The sequence below is a fragment of the Arvicola amphibius genome, chromosome 1 (assembly GCF_903992535.2).
Source record: "Arvicola amphibius chromosome 1, mArvAmp1.2, whole genome shotgun sequence".
Classification (NCBI taxonomy): domain Eukaryota; kingdom Metazoa; phylum Chordata; class Mammalia; order Rodentia; family Cricetidae; genus Arvicola; species Arvicola amphibius.
The window spans coordinates 170,698,192-170,724,873 of NC_052047.1; the positions used below are offsets into that span (position 1 = coordinate 170,698,192).

The 26,682-nt window shown below is 42.1% G+C and overlaps 1 protein-coding gene across 2 annotated transcripts in view; it reads right to left on the minus strand.

The window, feature by feature from the left end:
- Positions 1 to 758: 758 nt before the first annotated feature.
- Positions 759 to 26,682, minus strand: part of Ermp1 (endoplasmic reticulum metallopeptidase 1) — a 36,906-nt gene continuing 10,982 nt past the window's right edge. The window contains exons 5-15 of one of the 2 annotated variants that reach the window (XM_038337698.2): positions 24,389 to 24,535; positions 23,704 to 23,796; positions 21,239 to 21,451; positions 19,482 to 19,702; positions 16,261 to 16,435; positions 15,568 to 15,758; positions 10,995 to 11,147; positions 8,750 to 8,952; positions 7,861 to 7,976; positions 3,319 to 3,482; positions 759 to 3,229 (exon numbers count right to left, since the gene is read on the minus strand). In XM_038337698.2, the coding sequence (XP_038193626.1) occupies positions 3,065 to 3,229; positions 3,319 to 3,482; positions 7,861 to 7,976; positions 8,750 to 8,952; positions 10,995 to 11,147; positions 15,568 to 15,758; positions 16,261 to 16,435; positions 19,482 to 19,702; positions 21,239 to 21,451; positions 23,704 to 23,796; positions 24,389 to 24,535 (1,841 nt within the window). In that variant the 3' untranslated portion in view covers positions 759 to 3,064. Of the gene's footprint in view, positions 3,233 to 3,318; positions 3,483 to 7,860; positions 7,977 to 8,749; positions 8,953 to 10,994; positions 11,148 to 15,567; positions 15,759 to 16,260; positions 16,436 to 19,481; positions 19,703 to 21,238; positions 21,452 to 23,703; positions 23,797 to 24,388; positions 24,536 to 26,682 lie in introns of both variants that reach the window. The other variant, XM_038337691.2, reaches the window with a different exon arrangement.

Consider the following 26,682-nt stretch of genomic DNA (forward strand, 5'->3'; position numbering starts at 1 on the left):
GGGCAATGACGGACATCTTGTCTTCTTCAATCCTTTATCATTAAGTGTGATGCTCTAGGTTCTCACCGATAACCTTTACCAGGTAGAAGAAATCCTCTTCTGGGATGGCCAGAGAAGAACATCATTTATTCTGTTAGTGTGGTCCATTTCACTAATTCTACTTGGTCAGGATAATTGGATTAAATTATCAATTTTTGCAATCAAGTATGTTTCCAAAGTTCAACATAATGAGGCATACATACATATGTTGTATCTTTATTGGCCCTTAAGGTAGAAGAATAAAAATCGTAGTTTCACTTTGTATTAGACTGCTGGGAAGGAACCTCCTCAGAAAACTAAGCTTGGAGAAATAGCTGTCCTGGCACCAGCCTTCCCTTGGGGAGTGAGAATGGGCCACAGGCCACAAGGGGACTTCTTTCCCTGCTCTTACCCTAGCCCCCAGTTAAATTTTTTTATATAATCTTTTTGTGATTTCCTATCCCAGTGGAGAGGATGTAAGCATAAATATGCTCAGGATTTTACCATTTTCTAAGGAGTTATTTTTATTTCTATGAAATTCAGGTGCATCATTTCATTCCATGAGAACATTCCCATCTTGAATTCTTTCCTTACATCACTTATTAAAACAGCGGTTACGCTCAAGCCATGTAGGTCTTTTTAAATATTTTTCTTAATATGAAAAGACTAGGAAAATAAAATATCCTTAAATGTGGAGACAGAATGAAAGCAGTTTTAAAAGATCCATTTTTTCCAACCAGTATGTTAAAAAGTTTATTTCAATAACATTGTAAGGCAACAATTAACCCTCAACAATTCATCAAAGAAGTGAAGAGATGGACCAGACACATTCTTCCAGTAGCTTCCTGAGTTACATAGACTCTTGTGGTCCAACCTCCTTCTTGGTAAAACCTTGGGGGAATGTTAGACATTTAATGCAGCTGCTAGACTAGAAACACTCCTTAGAACAACCATTCTTAAATTTTGAGAACTGTGAGGTCACAATTCTTTATACTCCTCCCTCTGTACTGCTTATATTTACACTCATTAGGAGGAAAATGCATTACTTAGACTTTGAAAATATCTTTTTAGAAGTGAATTACTCAAATGATCAGATAATCTTTAAAAGGGGAGTTACTGATAACTACAGAGTGTGCTTATTAAAAGCCATGGATACTGTATGTAAATACTTGACCATCTCTGGCCTTTAAGCATGCCCTGAAACTGAGCATCTTGTTACGGGGTATAATACCAAGTTTCATAATGTTAAAGAAAATCAAAACTGTTTGCATAGAGATATAACCCAAAGGCAAAAGGAAAACCATGATTATGCCAAAAAGGACAATGGCACCCTGCCAACAGGAAAGAAATCCGAGAACACCTTGTTTTTATGCTTCCTCGGCATGTTTTCCACCCCTCCCAGTAATTTCTAGTAATCAGTTTCAGTTAAACCAGGAATAGAACAGAAGCCTGTATTTTGAAATCCATTAAGCTATTAGTACTATTACTTATTTCCATCAGCTGTGGTTCTGCAAATCTTAAGTACTACCTGACAGATAATACATCCATAGCAGGAGCAAGACACTTGAAGCAGCACTGATAGATATGATTTCTGTAAATTCAGCAAAAACAGTGGCTCCCACAGTCCAGTGTGAATACATGTGACAGTCAGCACGTTACCATTCAGCTCTAGCTGCAGCCCTCATATCTAGCTGCATGGGCCCAGATAGTTTTTAAGGACTTAGAGATTAAGCAGGCATACAAGGAACATGATTAGAAACTGACATATCACGCAAGCAACTATAAGAAAGTTTTCTCCTGCAGTGCACACTTAACTATGCTCTTGGCTGGAATTCAGATGGTTCTGAGGGACACCTGTCTGTTCCTAAACATGTATATTTTGTTTTGTTTTTGCTTTCCTATGGCTTTTCTTTCAGTTATATTTTGGGCCATGTTTGTTGACTAATTCAAATTTGTCTTTTTATACTTGTTAATGTAAAAAAGAAACTAGCAAATTGTAGTGTTCATGTCATCATCTCTGTCACCGCTGAAACCTAGAGAAGCCACAAGAGGCGCTGCTATGACATGCCTTACAAGCTACATCCCTGTCTTCAAAATAAAAAGTACCTTTAAACCTTACTGCTGCTTTTCTGCGGGATCTCAACACCAACAGATACAGGTATAGTTGTCTCATTCCTGTGTAAACCACAACCTCAGCGTCAGACAGCCAGTCTCACTAACAACAAGTTATAAGAACTTAGTCACTTGCTAGAAAACAGAAAACCCAATGTAGCAATAAAATTATGTTCTAAAAGATTAACCTTGTGTAACAGAGGATGCCTATAAAACAAAGAATAAATATTACATAGAATACCCCACCCTCTTCCTCTTTGACCTCAGAATAGCCATGCTAGCAACTCAGTGCTCTGGGAAAGAAGTTTGGGTCTTATTTGCAAATAGATCAACCCAGGAGCTGTGAGAAGGAAATGTAGCTGAAAAATGTTCTCTTCCTAAATGAAAGGAATATGTCTGAGAAGAAAGTAGACAATGAATGCTACCTCCTCAAACTTCAGACACTAAGTCACCCTAATGGCTGCCTGAAAAAATGTAGCTTGTGGGGCTTCCTTCTTCATGGCAGCCAATTTCCTGTGACCTGTAGTTTAGGCAAGGAGAACCACATCCCTGTGAGTGGTAGTTTACCCACCATCCACTGATAACAATGGACTTACCTATCTCAACAGTAGTTTAACGGTGTACATCTTTCTTGTTCCTCAGAGGAAAGCTACTCAGGTGGTATGTTGTGAGTCCTTACAGTCACATAAATGACATGTATGAATGGCAGTATCCACATGTGCTTAAGTGCCAGAAAACTGGAATTTCAAGTGACAAAAGGCCAGGCATCACTATCCCAAAGTTTAACCCATATGGTACACGGCCAGGAAGAGTGTTATCCCAAAAGCTCTTTGAACATATGCTCATTAAAATTCAGTGACAAATATCCATGTGACATGGGAGAGAGTGTCCCATGGAATGTCCAAGGGGCACATATTCAAAGTCCATCGCACAATTAAAACACAAAGAGACTGTAGGTGCAAACCCACGCAGAGGGAAACGCCCAATCCGGGAACTTCTCCTTCAGAGCATCGAGCTGAGAAGACCTCTTGTCTTCCCCTGATAGATAGTGGGCTGCAATGGCCACCGTGACCATTCCTTCAGGCTGTTCTTCTGACACCTGCTATAGAAAATCAGTTAGTTCACTAAAGCCAAAACACTGAACTCCAAGGTGGCTAAGTGCTATCTGGCAGCCTGGGAAATTCTCACCTGTACTTCTATCCAGAACTGCCAGGCAGAGGCCTGGAGTCCATGGGAGTAAAACACAAAGTAGTCCCCTCCTCTGCTTGTGACCGGAGTGCCGTTGCCAAGAGACCACCGAGAGAGTGTTGACCCTTTGTGGCTTCGAACATAGAAAGACATATGGCTTGGTCCTATAAGAGGAACATTCCCACCAGTCAGCAGTGGCAAGCAATATAGTTAACACCCAAACCATACTGTCATGGTTACTCTGCTGTGACTTTAGGTGGACTCTCCACAAGGCAAGAGGTTTACCAGCTTGGAAGTCAGTATCTAGCAACAAGGTTAAGTAATGAGAAAACAGAAAAGACAGAATCTAAATGAGAAAAATAACTGCTGAGGAAATTTACCTAATCCCCAGTCCACCCCCCAGAAAAGTCTGCAGCTGAAGAAGACCTGAAAGCTAATAGGCCTGTGGCTAGTTCCTTAAGGCTCTCAAATTCACTACTTACATGTTATCAGAAAAGTCTAGGACAATTTGGCCAGATATCAAGGAACTATTTAGTATTGCCAGATTGACACAAAGTCATTACATTTCCACAAAGGACAATTCATCAAAAAGGGAAATAATCCCAATTTTCTTATTTAAGAATAGCTTGAGATGCCTATGAGGCTTCCAAAGACCCAAAATGCTCTGCCAAGAAGTCTAAAGTCATTCTGCAAGCAGCAGAACTTCATTAAGTTTTCTTCAGGTAGAACTGACAATCAAATGTCATAGATCAGCTGGCATCACTGTGAGGGAAATCCTGGAAGACTGAACATGGGAAAGGGAAAAGTCAAGTCTTCGGGTCAATGGGTATCTGACAATGAACTGTATCTAATACAAAGGTTTTTCAGTAAGGCTTCTTAAAAGTCATAACCAGGCAGTGGTGGCGCACGCCTTTAGTCTAGCACTCGGGAGGCAGAGACAGGCAGACCTCTTTGAGTATGGGGCTAGCCTGGTCTACAGAGTGAGCGCAGAACAACCAAGGCTACACACAGAAACCCTGTCTCAGAGTGGAGGAGGGAGGCAAATAAAAAGTCACAACCGCCAAGTGGCACACTCCAATAATCCCTCAGGAGGCTGAGGCAGGAAGACCATGAGCTAGCTTGTCCAAAAAGTAAATAAAAGGCAAAATAAACCTAAAGGAAATAAGCTCTAATCATCTTAAGAAGCAAAGAAGTGTTACAGGACTTGCCTGTTGCTTTTGAGACCAACTTCATGTACTCCCAAGGGGTTAACCATAGATTTATTGCAAGTTCACAGCAACCATTAAGATAAGTTTAATTTGGGGTTGCAGAAAATGTTCAGCCATTAAGAGCATCTGCTGCTCACTATTTTACCTAGCTAGCCTAAAGTTGCATATATAGAACAGGTTGACCTTGAACCACTGGAATTAAGTGTGCACAACCATGCCCAGCCTGTTTTTAATTAGCCTTTGTATCTGACTAAATTGCTTATGCCTGGAATAATGACAATGGGAGAGAAAGGGTTATAACATTTTACAAAATAGTTGGCCAAGTATGGTGGCACACCTGTAACCCCAGCAGCAGTAAACCAGAGGCAGGAGACTCCTAAGCTGAGGCAAGACAGAGCTACAGATAAGACCCTGTCTCAGACAAACTAAAGGAACACCCACCAAACAGTACAGTGCTGTTGAAACTGAATTAGTTGTAGATATACATTTCAAACTCTAGGGCAATTACTAAAAACGACAGCAGGGCTGAGAGAGAAGTCTTAGCAGTTAAGAACACTTGCTGCCCTTTTCTGAGGAGCAGACTTTAGTTCACAACAGCCTTTAACGCCGATTCTTGGGGGTCCAACACTCTTCCTTCGGACATCTTCGAATGCCTGCAAACGTATGGCATACATTCATACACACATATACAAATACAAAATTTTGTTTTGGTTTTTGAAAACAGAATTTCTCTGTGTAACCCTGGCTGTCCTGGAACTCACTATGCAGACCAGGCTGGCCTTGAATTCATAGAGATCTACCTGCTTCCCATGTGCTGGGATTAAAGGCGTGCAACACTACTGCTCAGAACAAATCTTTTTTTTTTAAGGAACCTATAAAATGGAGTAGTTAATAGCCCAGTGAAAACTACACTAAGACATAAAGAGTGGAAGACAAAATGAACAAAGATAAAAATATTTAAATCCATTTAAACTGGGTCATAAAACCCAACTAAGTACTACCTGTAAGAAATCCTCTTTAAATATGAAAACACATAGATTAAAAGTAAATGGAAGGTGCTGGAGATGTAGCTCGGTGATAGAGCATTTACCTAATATGTAGACAGCATAAAAAAATGTATGTTGATAGAAAAATACACAACTTTTAATTAGCATTAATCAAAAGAAAGCTTTGGAGATCTACTGTTGACTCGAGCAAGGAAGTTTTTCACTGGTGAAAAGGCAATTGTATAAGATCAAAAAGTCAATTAGGAGATACAGAAATACTTAAAAGTATATGCACCTAACAGCAAAGCCTGAACACGGGTATGTCCATCCAACAGTAGCGGCTCACAGGGAGCGTGTCCCAAGCACCGTATCTTCAGCATCAGCAGACCTTAGCATGCTTAGAATAGAAACCATGCAAACAATGATTTCTTGGCTCAAAATGAGATTAATCAAGAAACTGATGTCATAAAAGAAGTTGGAAAATCCTGAATTATTTGGAAATTAACACACTTCTGTTAACAGATGGGTCAATACAGAAGTCTCAAGGGCTGGGATATAGTTCAGGTGGTAGAACACTTGCCTTGCAGGGTGAAGTTCTGGTATCAAATGTCAAAGGGTTTTGATTTAGTATTCTGAACTAATCACTAAAATACAACTTAAAATCTGTGGGTTCTAGCACCAGCTTCATAAACTATGGTCCACAGCACCTTACAGGTTGTATGACTTAATGTATGTGTGTGAAGGGGGTGGGAATCAAGGGAAAATTAGTAACGGTAAAAGGTTTCTGAATATGCAACAACCAGAAAAAAAATCAAACATTGTGATAGCCTGAATGAAAATGGCCCCCATAGGCTTGTATAGTTGAATGCTTGGTCCCCAGTTGGTAGAATTATTTGGCAAGGACTAGGAAGTGTGTCACTGGGGGCAGGCTCTGAGGTCTCAAAAGTCCACCATTCCTACTTATGAACATCTCTGCTTTATTCTCGTAGAGAATAAAGCTCTCGTAAAGAATAAGCTCTCGGCTACGGCTCCAGCACCATGCCTGTCACCTTGTTCAACATCATGACGGTCATGGACTCTGACCCTCTGGAACTGAGCACCAAACTAAATGCTTTATTTTACAGGTTGTCTTGGTCATAGTGTCTTAGCACAGCAACAGAAAATTAATTAGACAAACATGTAATGAATCCAAGGTATCTATAAAAGCCTTCGCCTATGAGGCACTCCATGACTTAAACACAGCCTTGGATCTGAACACACAGTTGAATACTTTGTGCTGGGTATGCAGTGCCACCAAATGCTGGCTGAAACACACTGGCTCAGATTTGATATTCATTAGGTTGTGAATTAGTATTTATATTGTCTGTACAAAATTTTCTTCTCTTGCAGAAGCATTAATAGTCATATAGTCATACACATATTTTTACCTTCATTTATCAGCATATAAATATCAAACCTGACTGTCTTTAGACTGGAATTTGTTAAGACTTTAATTTTTAAACTTGCTATTTGAGTTCCTGACAAGTTTCATAAAGACTTGTTAAATGAATTTTGTCTTGGGATTAGGACAAAATATTACAATCTCTGCAATGGCCCTAACCATACTTCTGCCATTTGTACTACATATTTATTTGGAGTGGCACTTCCAGCACTGATGATTATAAAGTCAAATTTTGGAATTACAGAAGATGCTCTAAATTCTACAACATCAAGTACTCAAGATGTAATTCTTCATGTAAAAAATAAATAAGGACATCCATCTCCCCAGTGTGTGAACTTGCTTTTGTTACTAGTAACTGGTAAAATTATATGCACAGCAAAGAACTTTTAAAATAAATTTCTCTGATTTATTATCAGTAAATTGCTGATTTGTATACCTATGTTATAGCCCCAGAGCCAAATAAAAATTTCTCAGGTGGGGCTGGAGAGATAGCGTAGTGGTTAAGAGCATTGCCTGTTCTTCCAGAGGTCCTGAGTTCAATTCCCAGCAACTACATGGTGGCTCACAACCATCTGTACTGAGATCTGGTGCCCTCCTCTGACGTGCAGGCATACATGGAGGCAGAATGTTGCATACATAATAAATAAATAAATCTTTAAAAAAATTTCTCAGGTGTAAAAAGTTACAGGTATAAAAATTTTAAGAAACCTTAACCAAGAGCATAAGTAGTATTCAAAAGGAATTTTATAGCACTGAATGTATATATTAGGAATAACAATTTAAGGGGGGTAAGGTGAGCTTCCACTTTACGAGAGAAGAAAAAGAATAGTAAATAAAAACCAAGTAGGACAAAAGAAGTAACTCACTGAAAAGCTTAGGAAGTAAGGTGAGAAGAAAACAGGCTCACCTGTTGCTTCAAAAGTCAACTTTATAGAATCCCATGGTGTCTTCTCTTTGGATATAAGTCTGAAATGAGCAGGATTTCTTGGAGAAATTTCTGGAGCCGGAAGATACCAATTTTTCCTAATGGAAAGGTAGCATTAATATTTAAGAGGCCTTCTTCACTGACAGGAGTTCAGAATGAATACACAAAGGGGTATGGAAAACACCTAATGAATGTGTAAATAAGGCCAGCTCCTGATGCCTGCACTGTGTAATCAACCCTTCCGAACTTTAACACTAAGAAGTTAGGGCTGGAGAGATGGCTAAACAATTAAAAAGCCCAGGCTGCTCTTGCAGAGGACCCAAGTTCAGTTCCCAGCATCAACATGGCACCTTACAGCCACCTGCAACTCCAGAACCAGAGATTCAGTGCTCTCTTCTGGCCTCCAAAGGCACAAGGCATACACAGTGCGCATAAATGCAGGGGAAACATACATACACAAAAAGTGCATCTTTTTAAAAGAACAGAAATTACCTATGCAATTCTACTACCCATCCTGTTTCCCCTGATGCAATCTTGAGAGGCCAACTCTAAGAGCATCTCAAGCGAGGATGAAACTGTAACTGCTGTTTGTATCATACTGGGAGGGCCACCCTTTCTAACTACTCAGGTTTCTTGAAGAAAGACTTCTTAAAACTATTCTCCTGAGTCCATTATCTGACTAAAGAAATGAAAATTTTGTAGTCTTATTACAAACAGGCATTTTTTTGTAAATGTATTGTTTTTGGTTCTTTGTAAAGCATTACAAACAACACTTGACTGAGTTAAAGATAAGGTTCAATTAATAAGGGCCCTAAGACATTGATCGAATTTGGGAACTAATCCCCAACTTAAGCAAAAAGTAATGACCAACCTGACCAGAAAGTGCACTGGAAGATACCAAGGGAAGCCACAAAGTGGGGCATCCTCCTCACAGTGAGCTCGGATTGTATCATTGATCTCAGGAATGTGAGGTGTTATGTGAGACATTCCAGTATAGTCAAACCCATTGATCCATATTCCAGAGTCTCTTTTTACTACGTTTCCTTCCAAGTCATGAAAAGTTCTACTCATGTGCTGGAAAGAACAAGACTAGTGAGGAAACTGCTTTACCTGTGTCACCCCCAGCCCTACCCCAGTCCAGAACTGATTAGAAACGGAAAACAAAAAGGAAACTCAGTAGTTACTGAGTTACTCTTAGTGAGCTTTTTTCTTTTAAAGTAGATGACACATATGTAAATGAATGTTTTATTGTAAATCACAAATATAGCTGAATGTATATTTAAGTTATATATAAAACTTGGCTGGGCACTGGTTGCACAAACCTTTAATCCCAGGAGAGGCAGACCAGGTAGATCTCTGAGTTCAAGGCCAGCCTGGTCTATAGATCAAGTTCCAGGAAAACCAGAGCTGTTACACAGAGAAACCCTGTTTTGGGAGTGGTGGGAGGAATTACATATAAACTGATCAGAGACAGTGTGTGTGCTCATGGTCTCATTTAATCAGAGAGGCTGAGGTGGAGGATCATTTAAGCCTAGGAGTTGAAGGAAGTCTAGGCAATTCTGCAAGAGTCTGTCTCAAAACACAAAACAGTCTGCTGAGATGGCTTAGTAGTGGTTAAAGCATACACTGCTCTTCCAGAGAATCCTGGTTCAATTCCAAGAACCCATCCACATCAGGTGACTCAAAACAACCTGTAACTCCTCCAGGGAATCGACACCTTCATTCAGATAACATATACCCACACAGACACGTGTAAATACTTAATTAAAAATAAAATATCTCAAAAACCCAGATAACAAAAAATTGAAATTCTATTCAAATTTAAGTTAGAATTCCTTTCAGAAAAAGACTGAAAACAAATCTTGGGAAGCACGAGTGTATATCCACACATTTCCTCCTCAGCGCATTACATGAAACTAATCCATATGCAGAGAAAGACAGGTACGGCACATACCACATGTCAGTCTTACTGTCCCAAAGGCTTACAATTCATTTAATATAGCTACTCAGCAGAAGAAAACAACAGCCTGAAGTCAGGGTACAGCATAGGAAGGGCTTTCGTGACATGGGCTGGCAAACTGAAGCACATGTTGGAAAAGGTTATCAGTGATAGAAACTTGCATAGCTGGTAGGGCCTAAAATAGCTATTATTTTGCCCTTCATGGGAAAAAGAACCCAAAACAAATCACAGTCCTTTTAAAAAATAAAAATGTAGGGGCTGGAGAGATGGCTCAGAGGTTAAGAGCATTGCCTGCTCTTCCAGGGGTCCTGAGTTTGGTTCCCAGCAATGACATGGTGGCTCACAACCATCTGTAATGAGATCTGGTGCCCTCTTCTGGGCTGCAGGTATACATGCAGACAGAACACTGTATACATAATAAATAAATAAAATTTAAAAATAAAAAATAAAAATGTAGCTTCTCCTAAATACTACTGCTATAGTTGGAACAATTGGCATGCCAATGACGACCACACTGGGCAGCCTTAAAAGCTGTTATACAAAACATCACTGTCCTTTAAGACTATAGCCAAGGGCTATTAGGATTCATTTCAAAATCTCTCAAGTTGCAATATCCTAATTTTTCAGACCTTGAATAATTAATTACTTAAATTATGACGCAGTTGACCACTTTACAACCTCTATCTAACAAAAAAGGGGGGACGAAGCTCTGAAATCAATCCAAAGAAAGCCCTAAACTTCATTTTAATAACCCCTTTTAGGTTGTTTTCATCACATACTACTTTAAATGTTCCTAAACCTCAATTTTACTAGCAATTTTTAATGTCTATTTTATTTTGTTAGTAATAGTTTAAGACTTTTAGTCAGCCAACAGATATCTGTGCAATTTCTATTTTTAAATGCTCATGATTTCCAGCTTATATAATACATATATTATATATACATACAAGCAAGTGTGTGCGCGCACACACGTCATGGAAAGAGAGTCTAGCTAATAAGAATGCCCACTGATGGTCAGTGTTCTTTGTTACCTTATACACAAAGAAATCTAAACCAACTCAATTATGTCAGCAGCAGAAAAGCCAATTTTCCTGTTAACTAGTGAAACTCAAAACACAGACAGCAAGTTTCAGCTCCTGACTCTCACTGCCCTTACCTGAAGGAACACTCTCTTCGGCTTTGGACTCGCAGGGCTGGAGCTGTATGGAAAAAAGGCTCCACTGCAGACGAGGAGGAACGAGATGGCACACACCAGAGTTAGGATCAGCATGGTTGTCTTTGTGCTTTTCACAAGGTAGATGAACTTAATCTAAACACAAGCACAAAGACAGAAAAATTATGAATTCATACCATTGGTAGAGAAGTGTTTTAAATGACCTTTTTTAGTGGGTACTGTTGCAAGGAGCCTAGGTAATGTACTATGACACGCAGAAAAAAAAAAAAAAAGCAGTAATCCCTCAGGTGTTTCCATACTAAGTTAGAGTCTAGAAAATGACAGATACCTTCAACTGGCCAGGACGGCACTTTGTGACAGTGACCTGAGAGTAATGGAGAATGGAAACAAAACAATAATGCTGTGCTCGAACATCAAAGGCAAAAGGACCAGAATCCATTAGCAGTCAAGCCAGCACCTTCTGAGAGCCACCCAGCACAGCAGACACCACTGAACTGAACCCAGGCATGGCGTCAAAGCTGCCCAACTGTCAAAGGTAAGCTTTTGTGCCCAAGCATGTGTCTCAGCAAAATTCAGATTCCACCTCCAGTGCTTATAACATGCTAATGACAGCTGGAGTCATATACTAGCTTTTACAAGTTGCATTTGAGGGAAAACCACACGATGAAACAGTCGCGTCCTTAGTTAACCACTGTAAACACTAAACAAGGAATCGGAACTTGGGACAGTAAACATGATTCTCTCAGTTGCAAAGTTGGCATCCAAAAATATACTTAGCTTTTTTTTTTTAACTGTAACCAAAATAGCAAATTGAAAGTGAACACAAAATGCATTTCTCAGGTCTGAGAAACCATCTAAAACTAGCTCCTGCTTTTGTTTCATCTTCCTGCCTACATCCTAACCTCATAAAGAACATGAATACAAAGATATTTTCATAGAGAGGAACATAAAAAAATATATCAAAGTCTATGCAAAGTTAAAGAATCAAATGAAGAAGCTAAGTGTCGTAGTACAGTCCTGTAATCCCAGCACCTGGTAAGTGGAGGCTAGGCTAGCCTGGGCCAAGTGAGACCTTATCTCAAAACACAGAAATGGGTAGTAGAGCCGGGAATATGGTTCAGCGGGCAAGAGCGCTCACTAGGTACATAATCCCCTGCATGCACCTAAAAGTCAGCACTGGTGGGGTGGAGACAGGCAGATCCTAGGAGCTCATAGCTTGGCCAGCCTAGCTGAAAAGCAAGCTTCTGATTTTTAATGTGTGAGTTATTTAATGTGTGTGTATACAACACACATTAAAAGGAAAAGTGGGGCACATATAAAGGACCCTGGCGTAGCCTGTGTCAACTATGGCTGGACTGTTTGTGCATCTCCTACCCTAGACCATCAGGCCTATTTCAGCTCTCAGCCAAGTGATAGAACCATTTACCCAACAAAGCATAACTCTAGGAAACATGAAGACTTAGACTTAACAAGAGGTAACTGTTTTCTAGAATATCTATGTAATAAAGCCTCACTGACTGGCGCCTTCTCTGCAGTCAAAAGTATGGTTCAGTGTTCTACCCAAGGAGAAACCTCACAGTTAGAAGCCAGTGTCTTCAACACGATGACACATAAGTAAGAAAACAGAGAGAGAGAGAGAGATAACTCTAGGAGCACCATTTCCAGTAACAAAAGGAAATAAAGTTGTTTGCTTTAGGGGAAGAATGGTTGTTTTGACACAGGTTCTTACTGCATAGCCTTGTCCAAATCTAACCTATAACTCACTGTGTAGAACAGCCTGGCCTAGGACTAAAAAATGTTAGGATTACAAGTATATGCCAATCCTCCTGCCTCTGCCTCCCAAGTGCTGGAACTACAGGTACATACCAGCATGCCCAGTTGTAAATTGTTTTTAATATTCCAAGAGTCATTCTCTCAAAACAATTCCCAAATAAGATATACTTTATGATAATACATTTTAATCTCATCCTTCTGGCTTCCAAGAGCCATGCTCTGGAGACTTTCCCAATCTCCAGTTTCACAGGTTCATTATTCTTGCTTCTAAATGACCATGGACTAGAATTCAAATAGCCTATACCTGTATCACCTTTGTAGGCACCAAAAGTTCCAATCATCTAGGACAGTGGTCCTCATCCTGGGGGTCAAACACACAGGGGTCACCTGAGACCATCAGAAAACACGGGGATTCACATTATGATTCATAACAGTAGCAACATTATAGTTATGAAGTACCAACAAAATAATTTTATGGTTGGGGTCACAGCATTAGGAAGGTTGGGAACCACTGCTCTACAAGAATAAGTTCAATGAAAACCTGATTCCTAATTCCTAACTACCTTAAGTCAGACTCCCATTCACAGAGAATAGAACTCTACTCTCCCTTTATGGCTGTATTGTTCTTTAGGACAGGGTCTAACTATGTAGTACGGCTTGGCTTCAAACTCATGGTCTTCCAGCCTTAGTCTCCCAGGTGCTGGACTGCAGTTATGTGTCTCCATGCCCGGGCTTCTGCCTACTGTCATCCTCGCAGAAGCAAACCTATCTACCTGTGATTAGGGTTTGAATGTGAAATGTGCCCTTCAGGTTTATGTGTCTCAACACTTAGCCCCTTGCTGATGGTACTATTTGGTGAAACTGTAGCAATTAAGGAGGCAAGGTCTAAGTGGAGAAAGTAGGTCTCAAGTCTGTCATCCCTGGCTTCTTGTCATCATCTCACCTAGACCTGCCACAGGTCCCCAGCACCAGACAGAAGCACCACTATGCCTTTCCCACCATGATGGACAGTACCCTCAGGAACCATCAGCCAAAATAATTTTTTCCTTCCTTATTTTACCAGACATTTTGCCACAGTAATAAGAAAAGCAAGAACACTTAACAAATACAGAAATACAGGGTTGGAGCGTTAATAATAAAACTAGTGCTCACCTAGATATAGTAGGGAGAGCCTTGGACCTTCCCCAAAGCAATGTGCCTCACCCTCTCTGAGGAGTGGATGGGGGTTGGGGGAAAAAGGTAGAGGGAAAGGGAGGAGAGGAGGGAGTGGGAACTGGGATTGGTATGTGAGATGAAAAAAAGATAGCTTGTTTTGTTTTTTTAAAAAAAATAAAATAAAAATGGGAAAAACTAGAAGAAGTAACACCAAATGTTAGGATCCCATCCACCTCTGTAATCACTACCTTGTAGGTTTTGCTGTTTGTCGGGAGGAGGGGTCATTTCAGTATTGGAGAACTGAACCTAGGGCTTCATGCATGTGAGGCAAGCACTCATCAGTAAGCTACAACCCTGGTCATTAATCTGTATCATAAAGCAGACAACTAGGATAGCGGGTTTCTTTTAGCACTAGTACAGCCAATAGCAAGCAGTGCAGAAGAATTACTGTAGACTTGTGCAGAGCTCTCCTGGTAGCTGAACAAGTTTCTGTGGATGATATGGATTCTGACCTCCCTGGGTCTTCAGAACCGAATTTCCACAAGAAACTCCTTTTACTGCAGGGTATGAAAAAGCTCACTATCCTGTCCATGAGCAGCTAAGCGGGCAGGGACTCCATCCCTGCCTCCACTTACTCCCTAGCCTCAGACCTCAAGGTGCTCAGTAAGAAAAAACAAAACAGCTGCTTTCTCTGGACAGGCTCAGCATCAGACGTCCTTCCAAAAAACCCTTTGCCTGAGGGTTCTGGTTCATACTAATCAACTATCTTTCCTTTCCTTTAGGAGTCCCATGAGGAAAGAAGCCCAGACAAGCAAAGGTAAGACTCCATACCTGGCAGTACACTTCAGAGACTGACAGACAAAAGCATGTTTGGGTAGCCCCCACAAGAAGCATGATTTAACATGACAGCAATGAAGTTGTAAAATGATAATGAAAATCCCTCAATGACACACACAAACATTTCTGAACATACTCTGTATGAACAATGGCCTCTTAAGTACTGTCTTCAAACCGTGTTCACAGGGACTATTCTAGAAGTTCAGGTACAGAGCATCTCACAATCCACACTGGGTATGTATTCCACACATCCATATCTGCTAGAATGGAAGACTACTTGAAAAGAGGATTTGGAAGCGAGGTATGATGGCTTCCAGCACTTGGGAGGCTGAAGCAGAAGGAATACCAAAGTCAAGGCCAACTTGGGTTACATAGTCCCAGACGAAGGGTGAGAACCTGTCTCCAAATGGGGAGGAAGGAGGGGGAAGAGAACGTGAAAGAGGGGAAGCTGGGTAGCTAGAAGGCAGTGTGTGTGTGTGTGTGTGTGTGTGTGTGTGTGTGTGTGTGTGTGTGTGTAATTTAAACATATGAAAACAGTTACGGTAAAACAGGACCTCATCGTGCAGCCCCGGCTGGTCTGGAGCTCACAGACCCTGGTTTCTGCCTCCCTAGTGCTGGGGCTGAAGTGCTTCACCACATCCTTTACATCTTCTTGGTACTGAACCCACAGACATTGACCCTATCTTTAATTTTTTCTTAATAAAGTACAAGAAACATAAGTTCACAGAATCCAGTACAGCTAAAGTCATAACATATATAAAAAATAAAAACAAAACCCAGTTTTCCTTACAAAATATGAGGAAAGAATCATCACACAGACAGCCAAAATGGAGGCTAGCACAACATCAGGAGGGATTTCCGAACCGCTTCTTCCAAGGATAGGAGTGAACATCTCAAATACAGCCCAGATGAGATACAGTCCATAAATATATGGGATAAACAGCCCCAAAAGGTAAAAAGCAATAAATCTTCCTTGGGCACCTAGAAAAAGAAAGAGTACAAACCTATGAAAGTCTACGATAAGATACAAGGCTCACCCACTCTGGCACCTGGCAGAAACTGAGTCAGGTGTGACTCTAGTCCCTTGGACATATGACCTAGTGCAATCCGACATTTTCATCAGGGAGGATTAAAGTAATATAATAGTATATGTTCAAAAACATGAGCGTGGAATGGGGTATACAGTATAAGTTGTTTTGTTTTGGTTTTTTGACACAGGGTTTCACTGTAGCATTGGAGCCTGTCCTGGAACTAGCTCTTGTAGACCAGATTGGCCTCGAATTCACATAAATCTGCCTGCCACTGCCTCCCGAGTGCTGGGATTAAAGGTGTGCACCACCACTGCCTACCCAAGATAAATATTTACATGACATAAAAAATTAAATATTTTGAAAAACCAACTGATTAAATAAGTAAATAATCTCTAGGAGCCTTGCATTTTTAACACAGTTCTCATTTTTATAAAAAGCCAAAATTATCCTACCGTGCTTCTTGAAGTCCTTGTACACACAAAGTTTTGTGAGCAGCGGAAATGCTACCCAGATAGCACTCATGAATGCAGAGCAAAACCCTCGGGAAGTGAGAGCAACAAGGAAAGCACAATGTACAAACAATGAGGTGTCAAAAAACACTTCTCCCAGATACTGGTTGCTGACATTCTGAAAGAAAGAGAAATGCAGTCTTGTTCAGTCATTCATAAAGACTTTTATTACAGTTTCTTCAAGGTCAAATGCATCTTATGTTCAGCAGGGCCAGCCCTTCAAGCTGATGAAGGAAACACACGGCTGCTCCGGCCAGACGGGAGTGCTGGCGACGGCCGCACAGGACAAGGCGGCCCAGCAAGAGAAACAAGGCGAGCCACACTGCTCTTTCTATCCGAGGCTTGGAAGTGTCCCACAGTAAAAAGATTCCTAAAGGCATCCCTCCCATATCCTTTTTCTGCTTCTGCAACTTCCAAACCCTGTTTCAAGCAATCTAGTGACCCGTAAAGGCCACCGCCAGCGCTGCAGCATCGGAGCCCTCATCCAGCCGCCCGCCCTTCACAGCAACTACAGTGCACAGACACCAAAGAGGGAATGGCTCGCCTTTGGGCTTCTTTTTCTCTCCATTCTCATTTCTGACCTCAGAGACCCCACTTTAAAGTTCACTGGCAGCCGGGCGGTGGTGGCGCACGCCTTTAATCCCAGCACTCGGGAGGCAGAGGCAGGCGGATCTCTGTGAGTTCGAGACCAGCCTGGTCTACAAGAGCTAGGTCCAGGACAGGCTCTAGAAACTACAGGGAAACCCTGTCTCGAAAAATCAAAAAAAAAATAAAATAAAATAAAAAAAAAATAAAGTTCACTGGCAAACAGGTTTGAGTTGTTACTTGGGTCCCAACCCTGTGTTAACAGGTGTGATCTTAAAATAATGGCGATGCACACCTATGGACCCAGCACTTGGGAGGCTGAGTCAGACGCCCTCAAGTCTGAAGCCGGACTGGGCTGCAGAGCAAGATTGTTACCCAATCTGGGAACACGGTGAGACTCTGCCTCAGGATATTCAGAACATTAATAACAGCAGTAATTCACTCTGAACCTGAATGCATGCAAAGAGCTTAGTAAGGAACACTGAAGTTACTGGGCATGTTTTACAGTACATGCCAAAGTGGAACAAATGAAATCTGCGTTCACCCACATCTCTGTTGGTCCCTCCCTCCCCCGTCCTTTTCCAATATAGATTTCAGAGTTTTCCTACTAAATCCCAAAACCACTCAACTCTATCCTGCGAAGAATAGGTTAAAGGTGGTCTAACTGATTGGTTAATGGTGGTCTAACTGATTTTCAGGGCCAAGCTCCAGTTTCACCCTGGCCCCTTTTATGTGTCATGGTTTGTATTCTCCTGTCTTCACCACACTAGACTTTGTTCTTTTACTATGGTCCAAATGTCTTGCACATTCCCAGTTTTGACTGATCAGCAGCCTGGTCTCTATCAGGTATTAATGCTTCTAAAGCCCCATTCAAATGTTACCATCTTTGTGATGACATGGTGACATCTCTTAATTCAAAACCCGTGTCTCCTGCCTCTGCATTCTGAAAGCACTCTGTTCCACATGCACAACAATACAAGAATCACTCTAGTTTCTACGTCTTACCAAATGAAGCTGAGCACAAAGAAGGTACCCCATTCTCATGGAACACTCAGCTAAGAGCCTGAAACAACCAGGCATATAGGCGGTACAGGCCTGCAATCCCAGCAATCCAGGAAGCAGAGGTAGAAGGAGTACATATTCAAGACCCACTTGGGATACAGTGTGAGCTCAGGGCCAGCCTGAGGAAATTTAGTGAGACCCTGTCTCAAAAGCAAAAAAGTGGGGCTTGGGAGATAGTAAAGTGCTTAATACACAAGGATGGGAACCTGTATTCCAACCCTAGAGTCCACATAAATGAGCTGGGTAATCCCAGCTTGAGTAGGCAGAGAAACACGGGTAGATCCCTGAGAATCTGCTAGCCAACCTAGCCCTAATAAGCAAGGCCCAGGCCAGTGAGAGACCTGGTGTCAAACAGCAAGGTGCTCCTTTCCTCCTTGACTGTTCCAGGCCTGCAGCCACCAAGAATGACACTGTAACAATCCAGAAAGGGGAGCTCATGACTAAGCTGCCTTACAAATGATCACTGATGCCCTTCACCCAGGGAAGACAGGAGCACCAAAGGCAGAAATTTGGGGAACTTGAGACAAAATGTACAAAACCACACCAGATGACATTTTGGATTTGGATACAGAACATATATATTGGTGGTGCAAGACTAACTGGCTTTGTTATGATTTATGAGTCTTTGGAATATGCAAAGAAGAATGAGCATAAACACAGACTTGCAAGACATGGCCCTTATGAGAAGAAAAGACCTCCAGAGAACAGCAAAATGAACACAAGAACAGAAAGAGGGGTGGGGACTGCAGTGCCTGGCTGGTGCTGACCGAAAGCAAACAGAGTAGAGTCTGCATTTCTGAGGAGAGGACAAATAAACTAAAAACTTCTTTGTGAAGGGGTGAAAAAGCAGATAGTTAAAGAGGAACACTTGAGGTTGTCCTGACCTTCACACGTGTGTGTGTGTGCACACCACACATATACATGAACACCCATGTACATGAATATACACCAAAAAATAGTAACGAGAGGGCCAAGATCCCAGATTAGTGCGGAGCACTTGCTCAAGCATGCGCAGAGCCCTGGGTGTGATCTCCAGCGCTGTAAAGCAAATGCTTCCCCGTGGAGTAAAAGCTGAGCACATCACCCTTCCACTGTGCCTCTGGCACCGCGGGCTACGGTCAGACCGCTGCCTTCAGGGAGAGCGAGTGGGTTTCCGCTCGGCATCTCTTCCCACCAGCAGTATTAACCACACTCGGATTTGCACAGAGACCATTCTGAGAAGAGGCGTGTGGCTGAGCCTCAGTGCGATTCTTTGGGATCCTGAAGCCACTCTGAGGAAAGTATGACCGCAGCCACAGTGTTCTAACGCCGCGGGAACACAGCTTGTAACTTCACCTTGAATTCTGCATCCCAATTCTCAGAGTAAGAAAACTCCAGGAAATTAACACCATGACAGCATTTGGTATAGCCATGCTAAACAATTTCTAATAGCTCTGAAAGACCAAACACAATAAATTTCACTTGTTCATCTTCAGTTCTTGAATGCAGGAAAAAAAAAAACCTACACAGCCACTTACCACATAATAAAATCTTTTTGCAAGGGTATGTATGAGTATGATTTTGGCCACTGTCGCAGTTCCATACAGGCAAACAGCAATATAAAAGTGGTTGTACCATGAGAGAGACTGTCCAATGAGAGAGACGAACACTGCAATAATGAGAACGGTGACGAGGCTCGTGAACCAGCCAATGAGCGTGACGGCAAGTCCACATAAGAAGTCTCTCGGGTAGTCAGCATCTGATGAACAGAAAACAGAAAGGTAATGTCACCATCTTGATCAAATCATTACAAAACCAGTTAGCAGTGCTAAAGGGGCAAATATTAAATCAAACCGTAAAGCACGAGAAGGGGATCAGAATAAAGGATGGTGTTCAGGAGCACACCAAGATCCAAGGGTATTAAACAATCCTGATGTCGCACAGGGACAACCACTCACCCTCCTTACTAGGAAAGAGAAGGGACTCATTATCATTTTCATGATGCTGTAGCAAAATATTAGCAAGGATATTCGAAAGGCAAAGTTCCATATAAACACTTGCTAAAAGACAGTGCAATAGGGCTGGCAAGATGGTTGAGCAGGCAAGTACCCTTGTCATACAAGCCCAACAGCCTGATGTCAATCCCAGACCCCACTGAACTGAAGGCCACAATTGGCCTACTGAGTTCACACAAATGCACCATGGCATACTACCACCCCCACACATGCACACACACTAATAGATGAGTAAATAAATGTAAAAGTGTTTTAAAAGATGCTAACACTGGAAAACAATGACAGGGAAAATAACTGGTGATAAAAAACTATTTAAATTGCCGCTAAATACTTCTATTGAATAACATATGACAATTTAGACTCTGAAATAGCTCAAGCAGAAATGATTCGGGTAAAAGGGAACAGTTTAACCAGACGCGCTGATCCATCTTCTGAACTGTACTGGTGGCCTGTGTGTAGGGTAGAAGACTTAACAGTACCCTTCACTAACAGTCGATCTATAGGGCCAGCAGGACAGCTCAACAGGTCAAGCTGATGACCTCAGTATGACCCCATGACCCACATGGTGGGAGGAGAGAGCCAAATCCCACAAGCTGCCCTCTGACTTACACACCTGTGCATGTGCCCACACGCTCACAAATATATATATATATATATATATATATATATATACATGTATATATATATATATTTTTTTTTTTTTTCAAAAAAAATAAAGTCAACTTCTACAAACCTTTTTTTTCTTTTTGGTTGTATGTAAATTTTACTTTTAACACAAGCTAAAGGTTGAAAACAGTATAAAATATTACTGAATTTCAAGAAATATTAAATTTTGTAATTAGTGAGTAGGGAAAACATTCTAACAGTTTTCTTTTTTCTCGAGAAGTACACATGGCAGCAGCACTCACAACACTGAAGTTTTGTTTGGTACACTAGTAATTCACATCATAACCAGAGACTACACAGCCGTGAGAGCTGGAAGGCCGACAGCCCACGGAGCGCACAGAGCAGCTGCCCACAGATCCTGCCGCCTATTAATTTGCCAAGGCACACAAATCAGCTAGTTTTCCCAGCATCAGGGTGAGTGCATAAAAACTGCTGACTTCACCATCCCTGAGCATACGAGTTCAATACTTATCTAGGAATTTCTAAAAAATATAAATCAAGTAATATTCTCCTAAGATGCTGTACTTCCTGGGAAGAAGCAAAAGCAATAGCTCAAATCTCTCCAGCAAACCCCATCCCCGTTCCAGTACCCACACCTTAGAGGGAATACTTACTCCTGTGTTTGGGCTGCAGCAGCTTTTTCCCCAAGTACACAACGACAGCCATGACCACCATGTAGTTTATTATTGAGCCGACACGAGAAGGATATGCAATGACAAGGAGGCCAAACACATCAAAAAAGACCACGTTTCCATGCCGATACTCAGATGAGGAGGCCAGCGTGTCGGATGTGGCTAGGTGTTTAAGAACTGCTAAAATGTTGTCACCTTTTAGTGAGAGAGACAAGAAGGTCTAGTGAACTACTGGGGCGTGACTTACATGCACGCACAGCAGAGCTAGGTCAGGCACCCTTCCTACCATCCACTGCTCCCCCTTTCTTACCAAATTTCCTAGGTGAGGCCCTGCCCTGCTCCTCTTCCTCTCCAATTAAAGCCCAACCTTGGCCTCTATTCCCTAAGATTCGCTATATGACCCCAAAGCTCCACTTCAGGCCTTACTTGTGGAATACATTATAGCCTCACAAGACCTTGTTCTCAAGTCTACAAATTCAGTGATTTTAGAAACACACAAAAGCCTCCCATGAAGTTGGTCAGCACAGAACAAGATGCTAAATCATGTTAAGAGATGTTAGGAAGGGGAGGCAGAGGCAGGAGGACTGCGAATACAGGGCCAGCCTAGGCTACACAGCGCATTCAAAGCTAGCCTGAGCTATACAGCAAGACCTTCTCTTAAACAAAAATAAGACAAAATAGTTCTAAGATGGGCTGGAGAGGTGGCTGTGGGACCAGAGATATAATGCTTTCCTAGAATGCACACACAAGGCCTGGGTTTGCTCCCCAGTACTTCAGGGTGATAAACCAGAACAAATAACAATAAAAAGCACACTTAGAGGGTGGAAGGGTAACAAATTCCAGGCCAGCGTAGGCCACATAGAGAAATCCTACCTCAAAAAAACAAAACAAAAAAATATTTTTAAAAAACTGAAAATCTTAAAAGCTGAGCCAGGTGCGGCAACGTAAGCCCGTGATCCTGGCGTCTCGGAGCAGAGGGCAGGCGCCGACAAGCGCTGGGCGCTGGAGCCTGCACAGCAAGTGGTAATGGTGGGACCTAGCTGAACAGAGACTGCCAGCCACACAACTATGTGCATGAAGAGGGGAGAGTTCTCACACACACACACACACACCCACACACACACGCATGCACGCACGCACGCACAGGCGCACGCACACACACACTGTCCTGGGTGAGAGACAATCCAAATAAAATGCACGTACCTCCTTTCCCAGCTCCCCTCCTTTTGTTTCTACCTTTTGTCCGCATCAGTCAAGGCTCTTCTTATTCCATACATACGGCTGTCAGAGGCTAACTCCACACCCTCCACCCCACACTGCACTGTCAGACATGTAACACTTAAAATGTCCTTAGTGAGTTCACTTAGAGACTCAGACCTGCAAGGATTCCTTATTCCTTTGGCTTATTTCTGAATTAAAAAAAAAAAAATACTTTCATCACATTTTATTTATTGGAGGTGCTGCACACCAGTGCACACATCTAGAGGTCAGAGGACTACTTCCCGGAGCTGGTGCTCTCCTTCCACCATGTGAGTCCCAGGGATGCACCTCAGGCGTCAGGTCCGGCAGCAGGGCCTCTGTCTGCTGAGCCATCTCATCAAACAGTTTCTCAACGCTAGGATTGGAGTCCAGGGCCTTGCACATGTTAGGCAGCACCCTGCCGCCAAATCCTTGATGGGTTTTGAAGCCATCTACAATTTCCACACCACATATGCTTCAACCTTATCTTCTATTTCTGAAAAGACTTTGATTCTGAGAGCCTCCACCCCCATGCTGTGCTCTTACTTAAAATGTCATCTTCTCGGGCCAGGCAGTGGTGGTGCACAACTTTAATCCCAGTACTTGGGAGGCAGAGGCAGGTGGATTTCTGTGAGTTCTAGGCCAGCCTGGTATACAGAGCACAGTACACACTCCAAAGCTACAGAGAAACCTTGCCTCAAAAAAAAAAAAAAAAAAAAAAAAAAGTCATCTCTCCATAGCCCAAATCCCTATCAACTCTTTAAGGCTCAAGTTTGTCTCCCTATTGCCTCTAGCTCTCCAGGAAGCACTACAAAGCTCTGTGCTAGCCAAGGGCCTCATCCATCCTCACCACCCTATCATGGGCCCAGGGTATCATTCTCTACTCTCAGCTGTGCCACAAACCCTGATGCTACCTCCAATTCACAGCTCTCTCTTTAGCTGCATTCTTTACTATTCAACAATCCTACAAGCCTGAGACCAGCCCTTCCAAACCTCACAGTAAATCCCCACCACAGCCCTGAGCCACTCCTTTCTAAGTAATCGCAGTGACTTTAATTGCTAAGTCAGACAGTAAAGACTAAAATTCAAGCCCTCATCTTTCCAACGCCAAGCCTAACTCATTCAACATCATACTGTCTCTCAACCACACAGGCAATAGAATGCACTTCCATCATCATATGTCAAAAGCCAAACCTGTTAATACCAACCTGCTCTCTGAATGGAATCTATGAGAATTCTGTCCGCTGTGTCATACTTGGTGTGATATATGTATCCATTTTCAATAAAAGCTAAGTCTATTCCTAAGACAGACAATGGAAAAAGTCATCTTACTTTAAAGATCGGACTTGTGTTAGGCCTGTTTGTTTAACATATTAAATTCTAAAAGACAAAATGGCAAAGCATGAGATTGACTGATGTCTGTCATAGTCATGAATGTCATAAACCCTTTTCTGTTCTTACAAAAATCTATAACTACAGTCCATAATTTAAAACATAATTAAATAAGCAGTTTAAGCCACAAATTAGGGAAGAGAAAGTTTGGAGTATGAAATTTGGACAGTTAAGAGCAAATTTTAAATTTCGAGTAAACTGTTCAAGTCGCCAAAGAAGTTGGAAAAGTAAGAGAACAGCATGGGAGTCAAAGACCCTGAGGATTCTTGGCATCTTTGGGGATGAAGGGCTAACCAGTTCTCTCCATCACCCACTGTGGTACACAGCACCCTACAGGAGGCAGCACTTAGATTATGAGGGGGTTTATAAAGGATAGCATCGAGGACTCTACTTTGGTGAGTCAGAAGATAAAGCCCTCACATACAGTGTTCTCTCAGAAGCTATTACAATCTTCAGGAAGTTTCCTTTGAATACAATAGCCTGTGACCACTGACAGAATACCTGGAATGTTTCCAAAATCCCTGTAGATTCGGAAGTCGGTATCAGAAGGAATGATTCCACTCTGAAAAACCTCCTGAGCCACCACAGAAGCAAAGGGGTGTTTGGCTGCTGAAACATATGCCTGGACCAACCAAGGATTTTCAGGGCCTGAAATGAAACAAGACAACATAATACAAGATTAACCAGATAGCCCTTTCAGCACAGCCACACGCAGTCAGCCGAGCGAGGAAATATGAGCAACAGCTAGCAGTGAGTACAGGGACTCTTTCAGGGGTGATGGAAATGTCCTTGGAGCTGGAGGGCTGCTCCGTGGGTAGGGTTTCTGCTGCTCAATCATGAGGACAAGAGATCAGTTCCCAACACCATGGTCAAGGGGCTCACAGACACCTGTAACTCCAGCTCCAAGGGTGTATGACCTCTTTGAACCTTTCTGGGTACCTGCACAGACATGTGCACACACATTCACATGGAAACGAGTAGACACACATAAATAAACATTTTCTTAAATACTCTAGAATTATGATAGTGTACACAACTATGTGGAAATACCTAAAAAAAAAAAAAAAACACTGAATTTTACCATTAAGTAAGTGAACTAGAGGACATTTAAATTATATATTGATATAAGCCATGATTTAAATATATATGTATATATATATATATATTAATTCTAAAGAAGGCGGCTGTTGCAAAATATCACATAAGGAAATCATGTGTGTATGTATTCATATGCATAAATACACATTATTAAAAAAATCCTAGAAGGATGTAGAGCAAATTACAACACTGGTTTTCTCAGAGTGCTGCAAATGCCACAGTTTCTTATACTCAGTTCGTAGAGCCTGAAGTTTTCAAAATGGAACATATATTAATGGTTTAATCTGTTTAAGTTTTATAAGATTATATTCTGACTCACTACAGTGCTGGTCTGTTTCTGCCATTAAGAATGACTATTCCAGCCACCGAAAGCTCCCCAAATGAGCATTTCCCTCTGAGATGACAATGGAGCGCTGGGGAGTACAAACTGTTTTGTCTGAAAAGCCAGGACAGGACAAGCTTCACACGCACAAAAACGCTGAGGATGGCCGTCGGGCACACATTCTCACACACATCTCCATCTGCTGGCCTGAGGGCGCTGTCCTCTTGGTCAAACACAGAAATACTAATGAGCTTTCCAGAAGACAGCACCACAGGAGAGCTGGTCGGTTACAGGCAGTGAGTGGCATTCGCTCTGGGTGGGAGAGCACAGGGTGCTACGTCATAAGTCACAGACATGAAGAGGAAGGCACTTAGTTAATATACGAGGCACACTGTTGTCCTGAACAGTCTGGGAGTTTCACAGCAGGTGAGACCCACTGCACTCCTTGCTTAGAGCTCTGCTGCTCCGTTTTCATTTGGGAGCTGCTGAATGTATTCTTCCTGTCCTGGATGATATCCAAGAAATGAGGTGGAGGGGTGCATAGCAGCTACCTCTCTCTACAGATATTAGAGTTCAGCTGCTCCTTGCTGATTAAAGAGAAAATAGAAAAATTTGAGAGTTAAATAAAAAGTCTTGCTGTATCTCACCTCGTGACCTTGAATCAATCTCTCTCTCTCTCTCTCTCTCTCTCTCTCTCTGTGTGTGTGTGTGTGTGTGTGTGTGTGTGTGTGTGTGTGAAAGCTGCGTAGTCTCGGCTGACCTGAACTCCCTATCTCCCTATGTGGACCTGGAACTTGGAGATCGCCCAACTCTGCCCACCACAGGCTGGGGTTAAAGGCCGACACCACCAACTTGGCAACCCTGAATTTCCTAAAGGTGTAAGTGAAGTACAGTACAGATCCATCTTGAGAGTGTAAAGTAAGTGTGAGGGAGTAGTGGATTATGGTACTGTTAGGTTACAAAAGCACTTAGCGTAATTTCAAAAACTTAAACCACACCATGCCTCTTGAAGATGCTAGAACTAAAGCCTCTACCACCTTCGTCATCTCCTCTGCCCCTCTGACCCAGAACACTACTCGCCATTAAGACAAGTCAGGCATGGTAGGACATGGCTAGGATCCCAGCTCTCTGGAGGTAGAGGCAGAAGGATCAGGAGTTCAAGGGCAAACAAACACAGACATGCCCACAGGCCAATCTGATGGAGGCGGTTCCTCAACTGAGGCTCTCTCTTAAAAAAAAAAAGGAAACAACCAGCACATATTACAATCCAGTTACTGGCTCTGAACCAAGTCTGAGCCTGAATCACTCAGGTTCAAACCATGCTATATCAACTCTAAAACCTCACTAATTAAACCCTCCCGCCTCTATTTTTCAT